Source organism: Cynocephalus volans, chromosome 7 (assembly GCF_027409185.1).
Source record: "Cynocephalus volans isolate mCynVol1 chromosome 7, mCynVol1.pri, whole genome shotgun sequence".
In the NCBI taxonomy this organism is placed as follows: domain Eukaryota; kingdom Metazoa; phylum Chordata; class Mammalia; order Dermoptera; family Cynocephalidae; genus Cynocephalus; species Cynocephalus volans.
The window spans coordinates 69191568-69204895 of record NC_084466.1 but is presented as its reverse complement, the minus strand read 5'-3'; the positions used below and the strand labels follow the sequence as shown (position 1 = coordinate 69204895).

The 13328-nt window shown below is 41.3% G+C and overlaps 1 protein-coding gene across 1 annotated transcript in view; it reads right to left on the bottom strand.

Annotated features, from left to right (window-relative positions):
• WDFY2 (WD repeat and FYVE domain containing 2) overlaps window positions 1-13328 on the bottom strand; it is a 158602-nt gene that overhangs the window by 21403 nt on the left and 123871 nt on the right. Inside the window, exons 6-7 of the mRNA XM_063102862.1 lie at window positions 12600-12712; window positions 2947-3073 (exon numbers count right to left, since the gene is read on the bottom strand). Coding sequence (XP_062958932.1) covers window positions 2947-3073; window positions 12600-12712 — 240 coding nt within the window. The remainder of the gene's footprint in view (window positions 1-2946; window positions 3074-12599; window positions 12713-13328) is intronic.

Sequence of the window (13328 nt, the reverse complement as noted above, 5' to 3'; positions counted from 1 at the left end):
ATTTGAACATCAGCAGTATTCTATTTTGCTGTTCACTGGCGAGGGTGGAAATTCAGATTAGGCACTGCCCCCCTGTCCACTTGCATTGTCCTGCACCCACTGTGTTCAGTTCACGATGGTCTCTGTTTTGAGTAACCTCCTGATCCTGAGAACTATGAGAATCTCTTCATCTCCTAAGATCCAAATCAAGAGTGACTCCTCCCAATGAGGCCTCCCACCTTCCAGTAAAACTAGCGAACTGTCCCATCTTTACCCATTTTCATACTTCTAGCATAGCTCCATGAGGGCAGAGACTGTTTTCTTACTTGCTTTTTTGTCTTAAGTGTCTAATGCAGTCTGGTATGTGTTGGAGCTCAGTAAACACTTGTTGAACAAATTATAGAGGGATTAGACACATGTGGCAATATTTCCATAGGAAATGCAACAAACAGAGAAACAGTACTCATATCCAAGAGTATGATTTCTGACTTATAATTTTTATTAATAAGAAAAATTTTAACAACTGCCATTTATGAGAACTTTATTCCTGGGCTAATTATTTTACATGCACTACATCATTTATATTTTTTGACAATCATGTGAGGGTTTTTCTCTCGAATATTATCCTTATATTAGAGATGAGGAAACAGAATCAGAGAGGTGAAGTGCCTTACTTAAGGCTATAAGGTCATGAGCGAAGGGCTGGCTCAGATACAGCAGGTGCTGACTCAGAAGCCTGCATGCTAATGACCACACTCTATAGCCCTTCTCCTTCGACAAGATTCTACCCTCTCTGAAAACTCTAACTTCTAATACTATTATGTGTTTAGTTAAATAGTCAGAAATAAGAAAGACATCTCTAGCCCTCTATCCTAATAGTTCCCTAGCACTACAGTGAGGAATGCTCCTAAGTCTCACAGATTTACAAAGAGAGAAAGGATAATACATATTGATCCTTGCTTTCCCTCCCCCAAATCTACAAGCTGAATGTAAGAATTCTTCTTTCATTACTTTAAATGCAATTTACTTGATTCAAGTAGAAAAGCAAATTCTCCCAATGTATATTTTTTACAAAAAGCCCATTGCTTTACAAAAGTCTTATACATGGTAAATCAAGAACTGGGATTTTGGAAAGAGGAAGGAAAAACACAGACCATGAGTGCCCAATGTTATGGCTGGGACTGAGCCTCATACAACCTGCTGATTCCTGTCTTGGCAGAGGGTCCCAACACAAGAGACAGCACAGATCTTTAGCGTTGCTTTAAATCAAGTTGTATTCAATTGCCAAAAAGTCTTAGAAGCCTAAGAAAACACTATTAGAAAGAAAAGTTATGGTCATAAAGTTGGTCATGAAATGATAGACATTATGTAAGAATAAAAAGGCCAAGCACCATTATTAGCTATGACAAGGTGGGCATGGGAAAATAAATGTCCAGGTTTACGTTTCTGTAACAACTGAAAGACATAACTAGTCTCTGAAACTGGACCCTTTTCTTTGCTTTTCCCCCACAGAGCTAGCCCAGCATACAATCACATTCCACTTCCTACAGGGGATAAAAGCAAAATGCTTCAAATGCAGATAATATTGTGTAAAAGTGTACTTTCTTAGCTTTTTCCCCTTGGACTTGGAAACATTTTCATTATCATCAATCACTTTCTTTAATGCTAAAGCTTTCTCTGCTTTGATGGGATTTTTACATACCAAATCAAATCAGTTACAAAAATGTCCTATTTCCTGCTGCTAAAGGAGGGTAAGAAATGGCAGAACCCAGAAGACATGTGGAGCTGTCCCTCCACAGGATGGGTGGACATTTCCATGCCAAGGGAGGGCAGTCTCTCCACCCTGAAGAGTCTAGTCTGCTCTCCCCAGTTCCTAAGCTTACCAACTACGTCCCTGATTTGGAACTATGACCACCATTAGTCACACTGGGGCAAAGAGGGGAAACCAGGAATAGTAGGAGAGTAAGAGGCAGCCTTGGGCCCTAAGCAGAAAAACAGAGCATGGAGGGCACCACATGTTTTTCAGTGTTCATTTTTGTGTCCCCAGCCCCTTGCATAGCACTGGATATGCAGTGGGTACTGAGCAGTTCCCTGCAGGACTGAACTGAGGTTTAGGAGACCTAAGTTCCAAGCTGGGATCTTTGAGGATAGTACCTCGATATTCTCATCTAGAAAATGATATCTGACCTCTCTCTTTTATAGGGTTATTGAAAGATTAAACTGAGTCTGTATGTTTTGAAAGCTCTTTGACAAAACATTAGGCGCTATCCAAGTACAAGAATCACTGACCGTACAAGAATCACTGACCGCCAACCCAGCGGCCGACTTCCAGGGTGAAGGAGTAGCTGCTGTGGGAATGCTCCTGTGACCTCCTCTTTCCTGCCTGGTGCTCCCTGCCCCTTCTTTCTGTGCCTTCTTTGTGAATTCCATTCAGCAGCGCCAGTGGCTTCTCTATCCCCGCCCCGGCTTTCAGACCCACTCTAACAGAGTTGACATCGATTGATGCTGGGGACATTAACTTCCAGCTCTGTGACACCAGGGCAACCCCTCTCAGGCTAAGACCTGGTGACAAGGAGCCCCTCACAGAGCTCACTTTATGTGTCACTAAGCTTGAATTAGATAAAACATCAGGCATAGGCTTTCTGCCATCCTTCCTGTTTAAAGCCACCTCTGCCTGGTGGCTCCTAAGCTCAGCAGCCTGCCTGCCTCCCCAGGCAAGCTCTAAGGCATGATTCTATCCACACAGACTCCAAGCAGGGCCCATTCTGGTTCCTGAAAGGACAAGTCTGTACTTCTTAAAAACTGGAAGACCTACTTGTTTAGGCTGTACTTTTCTAGGACTGAGAGACGACATCCACATGTTATGGCTTTTCCTTTCTTAACAAGCTGTAGGGCAGCGTCCTTTGTTCTAGCTTTCGGCTGGAAATCTTTTCTCAGAGTTCTTTACAAAAGCACCAGCAGCCTTACTTGTGTCCTTGGAGCTCGATGGCTGTTCCTTTTCTCCCACCAATGTCCCACATGATGACAGAGTGATCTGAACTGCCAGAGAATAACACCCGCTGGACTGGGTCCCAGCAGAGAGCAGTGACCCCACCTGAGAGGATGGACAAAGCCAGGCATTAGTTACAAAGAAACAATGTTACTCACCAAAGAAATGTGAAGGAGTTAGGATCAAACGCAGTTCCTGGCATACAATAAATTCTTGCTGAAAGAACAAATGAGTAAGTCCCAAAAAAGAAAAAAATTGGTTCCAAGAATAGAAATCCCACCCTTTAAGTTTTCCCCCAAATTTAATGTACCATAAAATCAATTACTATAAAGATCAAAGGGAAATGAAAACAAAAAACTGATGATCAAAAAACAGACATAATTCTAAGAAGAATGGAAAATATCGCACCGTTTGGAAATATTAACCATATTTTCTCAATTGCTTCCTACCTCTCACCCTGACAACAACAGATGAGAAGTAAATGGGTTTAAAAATACTCAGTTAGATTTTTTATTCTTGAAAAACAGATATAATTAAGCTATAGTATCGAAATTAAAATTTTTTTTTCTTTTTGAGAATTTTAATTTACATATTCCGGGCAAATCACTTTTATCCTTAAGTGTCAGTTTCCTCCACTGTAAAATGGGGATGATGGTAATACCACAATTATTACTACTAATGATAATATCAGTCTAACCCGTTACCTACTTTATAGGATTGTGGTGAGAATTAGATCAATTACACAGGATCACTCTGTAAACTGTAGTGTGCAGTATGGATGTTAGTTATTAGGACGACTCTAGTGGTATAGCTATAAAATATTTTTGACAGATTTTCCTCTATGGTAGTCCCCTTATAAATCAAACTCCTTGTGTACCGAGAACAGTAATAATTTTTTCCATACAAGGTGAGCACAAAGCCTATAAAAACTTAAGAATGTCAGAAATACTCATTCTTTTTTACGTTATTAAAATATACTGCATTCTGAAAAGAACATAAAATAGCTTATTTGTTTGAATCTGACATTTTTTTAATTTAGATTATCAATTTGTTTTAATGAAGTGCTATATTTTTAAAAGGTTTTGGGGAAGTTCCTCTCATATAAGTGTCTCAGAAGATTTTTTTAAGCTCAGAAGAGAAAAAAAAAAACACTATTCTGGATTGTGCTTACGAGCTTCTTCCTCTGTCTGCACACCACTCTGCTTGTATATACTCCTGTCCACGTGAGAATGAATATCACTCGCCCCAGTGCATACGTATGTAGTTATCCAGCCACTGCAGCTCCCAGCCCTCACCCCCTACCACCATCATCCAACTCTCACAGCAGCCACACACAAGGCCGACTGTAGACAGGCTCTAGTAGTGTCTGTTGAATGAACAAATGAGCAGATGAATGAAAATATGAAGATCTTTTTTTTCTCCACTTAAGTCCTAGCTTAAATGCCACCTCCTTAGAGACACCGTCTTTGACCATTCTCAGGGCTCTCCTCCTTACTGTTTTTTTAACAGACTGAATGACTGTATACTGCCCCAACAGAATGTATGTTTGAGGAGGTCCGGAGGTGCGGCTTATTCACCACACTATCCCCAGTACCTAGAATTCTTTCTGCCTGGCTTACAGTGAGTACTCGGTAAGCATGGACAACTGAGCACATGACCAATGAAGGAGTGAGAATATGAATGAATGCCCTTGGCCTTATTCTGAGCAGATGAAACAAGCATATGACAGCTCCTTCCTGGCTGACCAGTGCTGTTGATGTGGTGCTTCCTCTCTTCTATTATGCACACCTTTTAGGTCAGGGAATGCTCACCTCAAGAAGAATCTCTGAGATGGTTTTGCTTGACTGGTTAAGCAAATATGATTAGAGGGATACATAAGAGAAAAGTGACAAATGTATGATTTCCCCTATACACCATGTAAATGGTAGGTCAGGTTCTTTAAAGCATCATGTCAGATTTAAATAATGGTGGGCACCAGTAAAAAGTATGGCTAGAAAGGCTTAACTGACTCAATTAAAGACTTACTGGAGGGGCTTTTCACCCCATCAGAATGGAAGTGGAAATACTTAAATGGGGCTTACGATGTACCAGGTGATAGTTACCTTCAGGGTCCCCCACCAATACACACTCACATCCACAAACACTGCACCATGAGAAACAGGCCCTCTGCTGACTACAGTGTGAGCATGGTTTATGGTGAAGGAAGTGAATGTTTAGATACAGCATTGTAAGTGCACAGGCTCTGGGACCAGATTCTAGGCTCCATCTGCAGTGCCTGTTCTACCCTTTAATACCTACGTAACTTTTTCTCCCTCTTCAAGGTGCAGCTCAGGTGCCTTCTCCTCCAGGAAGCATTCTCCAACTCCTTCAACCTAGGTAAGGTTCTAGCCTCTGTGCATGTCTCTACTGTTACACTGTCCCCACTATACATCTGATTACAAATCCGTCCCTGCAGTAGACACTGGGTTTTGTATCTTTGTATCTGAGCCTAGTGCACAGTGCCTGGCACACAGGATGTGCTCGATAAATGCTTACTCAACTGGCCAGCTGAATTGGATGGCAGAGAGAAATAGGAGGACAATAAACAAGAGGTTCTGGGAGAGCCTCTGGGCAGAGGCTAGCGGGAAGGCAGTGCAGGAAGAGACACTGAGGAGCACACAGAAGCGGAAGGGAGAGCTACTGACGGAAATAGACATGGCTTCCTGATGAACAGTCGTCCTTTCTTCTCAACACTTATGGCAGCAGGGAAAATCAATCATCATCAGCAAGCCTACATTCCAGTAAGACACATGCACCTCATGCCCCAACCCACAGCAAGGGCAGGGGCTACAATGGCTGCAGTTTTCTGGTGTTTACGATATTCTGAATGACAAAATCATTTCTCTCATTTTGCTTTACTTCCTTTCAGATCAATACATCTTTCTGCTCCCCTTCAATGTCTCATCTTTAAGTTAAAATGATTTAATTCTTAAAAATAAAGACTTTTAGTTAATCTTTAATGGGTATAGAACTTCTGTTTGGAATGATTAAAAAGTTCTGGAAATAGAGGTATTGGTCGCACAGCATTGTCAATGTACGTAATGTCACTGAATTATACACTTAAAAATGGTTGAAATGGTAAATTTTATGTTATGAATATTTTATCAGAATAAAAAAATTGGTAAAATATTTTTAAGGTAAATTTTTATCATTATAAAATTTATCTATGCAATATATACTCATAAATGTATATACTCTCATAAATGTAATTGTTAATGGCCAGGTAATATCCCATCGCATGTATGTATCTTATTTCACCTATTGTTAGGTTTTTCTCAACTTTTAAGTATTATAAATTTTGCTAAGATGAGCATTTTTATATATACTACTTTGTTCACAAAAGTTCTGCCTAGTTAAAAGAGAATCCCAGAGATGGAACTAGATCAAAGAGTGCGAACATTTTTAGAAATTTAGTACATGTTACCAAAATGCTTAGTGAACTAATTTTTTTAAGAGACTTTTACAACATACCTTGCAAAAGCAAAAACTATGTGGAGCGTTGCAAAATTGGGGTTGGAAACTGCTGGGTTGGAAACTGCTGGGTCTGTCTCTAGCAGAGTGGGATATGGTAACTCACCAAGAGTGTTAACATCATACCCTCAAGGGTAAGGTGTATAGGACAGCATGTGGCTGAAGGAGGCCTAAGTTCGGTCCTTAGACCATGAAGCCTCTTGAATAAAATAGTCGACTTTTTGGTTACTGCATTTTGCTCTAGGTTCAAGTGACGTGGGTCTTTGTAAAGCTAAATGTGCTCCATCTCTAGGCTATACCTTCTTCCTGAGATCCATAAATGTCCATCCAGCTGTCTCCTTGCCACCATTCCAAGGATGGATCCTGAACGTGTTCAGCTCAAATGCTGTGACACTCTCCCAAACTTGCTCTACCTCCAGTGTCCTGGCTTCAGGAAATGGCATCACCATCCACCCAAATGCTCCAGAAAGAAGCCTGAGGAGTCATTCCTCCCCCAATTGATCACCAAGTGAGGCTGACCGCTAATCTCCAAATAGCTCTCAAATCCCTCCTATCGTCTCCACACACACCGCTGTCCCCCTCATCCAAACAAGTATCACCCTTTCTAGGGACTCCAGCAGTAGCCTTCTAAGTGGTCTTCCACATCCATTTTTGTTGCCACTCAATCTCTCACCCACTGCTGCCACAGTGACTTATTACAATGCATATCACGTCATTGTGCTGTTTAAACTTAATCACTGATTTCCCACCACCTGAGAATAACATCTGAACTTCCTAATGCTGCTTTATTAAAGTCAACCCATTCCTCCACCCTGCTCTCGCATGGGCTGTTTGCTTCCTGCGGTTGTTCATGTTCTCCCCTCCAGGCTTCACAGCTGCTGTCCCTGGGGCCTGGAATGTACCCACCACCTGGGTCAATCCTCTTTCCCTTAAGGTGCTATTTAAACACCACTTCCTAGGGCAGCCCCCTTAGCTTTTTGCACAAGGAGAGGTCCTCTTGTCCTCTGCTTCCAAGGCTGCCAGCACTTGCTATGCTCATTGTGTTTTGATGAATTACCTGTAATGACTGACTTAATGCTTGTATTCCATTCTGGACTGGAAGTTCAATAAGGGTAAGGATTATGCTTGTTTTATCTACCTACATATCCCAGCATCCATCATAGAGAGAAACTGCTGACGGCTTGACTGACTCTTGATGACAATTCACATCTACTAACTTGCACTTTATAGAAATAGGATCTGTGTGAAAGTCTCCATGTAAACAAAAATTAAAGTTCTCAATTTAATTATCTGAACTTGCATATTTATGTTGAACCGTGCCTTTCTTGGTTTGTTTAGTTTTTTTTATTATAGTTACATTGTTCCTTTTTAATAATTCTTAGCTAATGAACATGTCTATATTAAATTTTCATTAGTATGATTTGGCAGATTTACATTTAAGCCCCTCCATTTCATATATGTGCATGCTAGTAAAAAAAATTCTTAGAAATAAAAAGATTTTATTTTATTGATATTATTAATTTCCAATGGTCAAAACAGGATCTTTTTTCCCCTTTGTTCAAGTCAGTTTATGACATTTTAGAAGAAATACATTCTAATTTATCCAGAAATAGTAAAGCACTATGATACTTGATATTTAGCTCCAGAAAGAAAACCAGCAGAGGGAGCATAAGAACATAAAACTAGTTTCCTAAATCCCTACGGATAGAAAATGTTATGTGTTGGCCTCTGGGCATGACTATTAGGCTGATTCCATTTTTAGCCCACATTTTTATATGACCTTTTGTACTGTGAGAAAGAGTTATGGGGTGAAGGGCTATGATTCCACATACATACTGAAGACTTGGCTGCTTCTGAGTTTGGACGTGAACTGATGAGACTGAAGACCACTCTTTAATAAATCTGGGTTTAAAGTCTTTGGTCTTTATAAAAACCCATTTCTCAGAATTGTGACCAGCTGAGTTTGGGACCTGCCACAGCCCAGAATGGGCCTATCACATAGTAAGAACTCAACACTCTGTATGAATCACCATGGAATCTCAGATGTCCTCACTCTAGCTTTGAATGAATGAGTTGTGCTGTAAACAGATTAGTGATGGGCAGACACTGCTCTCTAGGAATAACAGTAACAAGTTAAATATCTGACCTGCTACATTTGCCTTCATCTTAGTTAGTGACCTTCCTGGACCATGTCCTGACTTCCTCAAAGATATTTTGTGATAAAAATGAAACTGCTTTAAACTCCTTGAGAAAGATAAGATACAATACCAAGGTAACATCTTTTATTAGAACAAACCTACAAAAGAAGAGATCCTTGAGCCACACCTGGCTGACAACACAGTGGTTAGAATCAGCTACTTATCCTTTTTCAGTCAGAGGCAAAAATACAGAACTCAGAAGACTCCTATAGCCCCATATGGGGAATGCCTGATGACTAAGGAGTTAAGAGGTCAGGCTGTAAGCTGCCTCTGACTAAATCAAATCTGGGAAGCATCTGGTCCATCACCAGGCCAGCTGAGCTCACCTCCTAAATTTCACCTTGAGTCCATCTACTCCTCACTTTCCTGTTGCCACTGTCCCATATTCAAGGAACAGTTTCCTACCAGCCTTCCAACAGCATCTCTACTCTACTGCCAGAACAATCGTTAAAATCTGATCAGATTAGCTTCTTGGCTTCAAACTCTTTAGTGGCTTCTCACTGAAGTCAGGATAATGCTCAAATGAGCCTCAGTGATCTGAAGTGACTTTTCCTTCCCTTCTGGCTGCCCCTTCCACTCTCACCTCCTTCCTCCTCCCTCATACCCATTGTTCCAGCTGAAAAAGAGTGACTAGCAGTTCCCAGGACAGCCATACTCTTGCAAATCTCCATGCCTTGAATCATGATGGTTTTCTCTGCCTGGATTACACATTGCAGTTCGTTTTCATGAACTCAACACTTACTTACCCCCAAAGATCTCAAGTCAAGAGACATCTCCCCTGGGGATGCCTTCCCTGACCACTGCCCACCTCCTCCCAAGTTAGCACCCATGCTGTGTTCCTGGAAGCACTCGGTGCTTGCTCCCCACCCGCTTCTGCCACCGTGCACTATAATCACAGCTTAGCTTTTGTCTTTCACTGGTTTGTGGACAGTCATTGGAGGACGACTGTGCCTTTTATTTCTGTCGTTGGGAGTAGTGGCTGAGATCAACAAGGGAGAGCAGAGAGTGTAAAGAGAAGAGGATCCAGGGCAGAACCTGGGATACCACAGACCACAAAGGAGTCAAAGCAAGAGCCGGCAGAGATGCAGAAGGAAAACTGCAAGAGAAAGTGACACAGAAGCCAACGGAAGGCAGCTGTAGCAAGCAGGAATGGCCACAGTGTAAAATGCCACTGAAACGTTAAGAACGATGAGGTTTAAACCATGCAGGCCACTGGTCACCCCGGGGAGAGCAGTTTAAGTGGAGTAATAGAGATAAACTAGGTTTCAGGGAGCCAGAAAGAAAATGAGAGGTGAAGAATTTGAAGCTCCTGGGAAAATTATATTCTTCTAAGAAGCACTGCTGTTTTTGCTACAACCTGGATGAATCTTGGAGATATTATGTTGAGTGACGTCAGTCAGTCACCAAAGGATGACTACTGCGTCATTTCACTCATATGAGTTACCCAGAGCAGTCAAATTCACAGAGACAGAAAGTAGAACAATCACTGCCAGGCACTGGGAAGAGGAGGGAGTGGGGAGTTCGTGTCTGAAGGCAGAGCTTCAGTTTCACTGAAAGATGAAAAATGCTGCATGACGGGGCCAGCCAGTTAGCTCAGCACCAAGGCCTAGGATTCCATCCCTGCACCAACCACCAAAAAAAAAAAAAATGTTCTGTGTTAGATGGTGGTGATGGTTGGACAACAATGTGAATGCACTTGATGCAACTAAACAGCACATTTTTAAATGGCTAAAATGGTGAATTTTATGGTATGTATATTTTATCACAATTTTTTTTTTAAAAGGAAGCACTGCTCTTAAGAGAGTAAGATGAAAATCACTAGAACAGGACATGGGATTGAGAGGGTTTGGGTTTCTTCAACCGAGAGGCAAGAAACTTAAGCATGTTAATAAATTGAGAAGAGAGAGTTAGTCAAAGGAAGACAAAGGGAATCGGTTTTGGCTTGGAGCCCTGGAATTAGTCTGCGGCCAGGGAAGGCAGGATCTTGCACTGAGATGAGGAGGAGGAGAGGAAAAGGTTGTTTGTTGGGGTGGGAGGGATATAGAATGGACAAGACATAAAATTTTTTATTTTTTATTTATCTGTTTTTTTAAAAGATGACTGGTAAGGGGATCTTAACCCTTGACTTGGTGTTGTCAGCATCACACTCTCCCAAGTGAGCCACGGGCCGGCACCAAGAAATAAAATTTTTAAAAACCTTCTATCTGATAGCTTTTGAAGGAGGAGGCTGGGGATGAGCTGAGGAAGGGGGCTTGGGGAGAGTGGATGAAGGTCTGCAAAAGCTGTTTGGGGAACCATGAGGAGTGCACTGAGGACATGTAGGGGGATTATGAGGCATCTCAGTGGGTCTGCACAGGAAATCACGACCTTGCAGTGGTAACGATGGTCTAAGGCTCACAGTGGCTCGACCTGCTGCAGAGCCAGCAGCTGGTGCACAAGGAGAAAAGGTGGACAGCTAGTGTGACTCACAGACAGACTTACCAAGAAAGGAGGATATTCTCACTCACAGAACTGAGAATGCTGGCAAGCATACAGCTGCAGTGCTGCACCGCTGGGAAGGGAGAGAACACAGGGGCTGATCTCTAGGAAAACGGAGGGAGAGAGGACCAGAATCCTCAACAGGGGAAGAGCAAGTGAAGAGAAGTGAGGGCTTAGGGGACTGAAAGATGAGGAGACTGAAGTCAGGAGTGAAACAGAGAACTTTAAGATTTCTGAGGTGGGACAGTTCTGGGTCTCTACCAGACACAGGCTTGGTTAGGGTGTTGTAGGCTAAAAAGAGAAGTCTGACTGCAAAAGACTGGGGTCCTATCTACAGGGGATGTTTCTATGTGTTCTTCCTCCCAAAGGCCTAGATAATTAAGATGATCTTTCATGAACATTCTTCCTTGGATTCAATTTTCTCTTTACTGTATGTTTCTTATTCCAGTATTCCATTTTTTTCCTTTCAGGAAATCCCCTATGGTCTAGGTACTATCCAATTTTAAATCCTCTTTCCCCTACTTTTGTTCTTACATGACATTCAAACTCAGCATTATCCCTGTTCTGCACTAAATCATGGATTGGCAGTCTGCAGAAAACACAAAAGCCCATTATGAACCATGAAAACAGGCAGTGACTCACTTTCCAGGGTCAACATTTTCTAGAGTCAAGGCTGCATGTTAAAAATACTAGTGAAAAGGCCGACCCCGTGGCGCACTCGGGAGAGTGTGGCACTAGCGCGGCGACGCTCACGCCGCGAGTTCGGATCCTATATAGGAATGGCCGGTGCGCTCACTGGCTGAGTGCCAGTCACGAAAAAGACAAAAAAAAAAATACTAGTGAAAAATTCATCATGATCATCCACTCAAGTCTGTCAAAGCCTAAGAGTGAATATTTTATATTAACTTGCTTAAAAGACCCTGAACAGACCAGAAACATAAAGGGCACCTCAGGTTTTAAACTGAAAAGAACCCAAAAGGAAGGAACGTTTAAGAAGAACTCGTCCCTTCTTACACAGCCTAGCTACCCATGATGAGTAAATTTTTCTTTTCATTTGTCTTAGAAGTGGGAATCTTTTTTGCGCACCATCTTCTCACTCCAAGAATGGCAAGGACAGACAGAAGCAGCTGTCCTTTTGGCCTTCAGTTTGAACAGTTGCCACATGGTTTCAAACAATGTCTTACTAACATGTGCCAACACTGGCTTCCTTTAGTGCAATAACAAAGAACCTAATCACTGACATTGTCAAAATAGACTGGTTCCTCTTTTGTTTGGATTATGTGGAACATTTTTGACATTATATGTGACTGAACCACTTCAGAATCAATTAAGCACATCATGTGTAACTTTGCCGCTTTCAAAACACATCATCTGAACATCAGAAAATGCAGCAGGTGATACATCATTGTGATGTCAGCACGGGATGATTTTGCTTTTAATCTTACCTGTGTGTCCTCTGAATGTTGTGACCAGGGTACAGTTTTCTTGCTCCAGCTTGAGGATTGTTACTTGGCCTGACTGGTCACCGATGAACACATGCCGGGTTTCAACATCAAATCTATCATGTAAGCATTAAGGATTGTTTCTCAAAATTAAATGGGGGAATTTACAATGAAAAGAAAAAGGTATAAATGCAAAAAGAATTGTGCAAATCCCATGAGAAAAACCTGAAGACAGTGCTGAAAGGCACAAAAGTGGACTGAACAAAATAAAGGACATACAGTCTTACTGAACAGTATGACTCGGCATGATAAAGATATCACTTCTCACTACATTAATTTATAAATATAATATGAACCCAATAAAGATATCAACACGTGTTATTTTCTAGAGCTAGATATTTTTATTCTAAAGGCCATATGGGAAAATAAATAAGAAGAAATAATAATATGGCATATGATGGGCGGAGTTTGGCTCTACCAGATATTAAAGCATGTTATAAAGTATCTTTAATTAGAAGTATGGTATTGGTACCTAAATAGACTAATGGAACAGAATAGAAAGTCTAGAAATAAATCCAAAAGCATATAGAAATTTAGTACATGTCTGATAAAGGTACCTCTTCAAATGAATAAGGAAAAGATGGATTAAAAAAAAAAACAACAATGTTGGCATAAACTGGATAGCCGTTTGGAAAAAAAAAGTAGTATCTTTATTTCACACTGTATACCAGG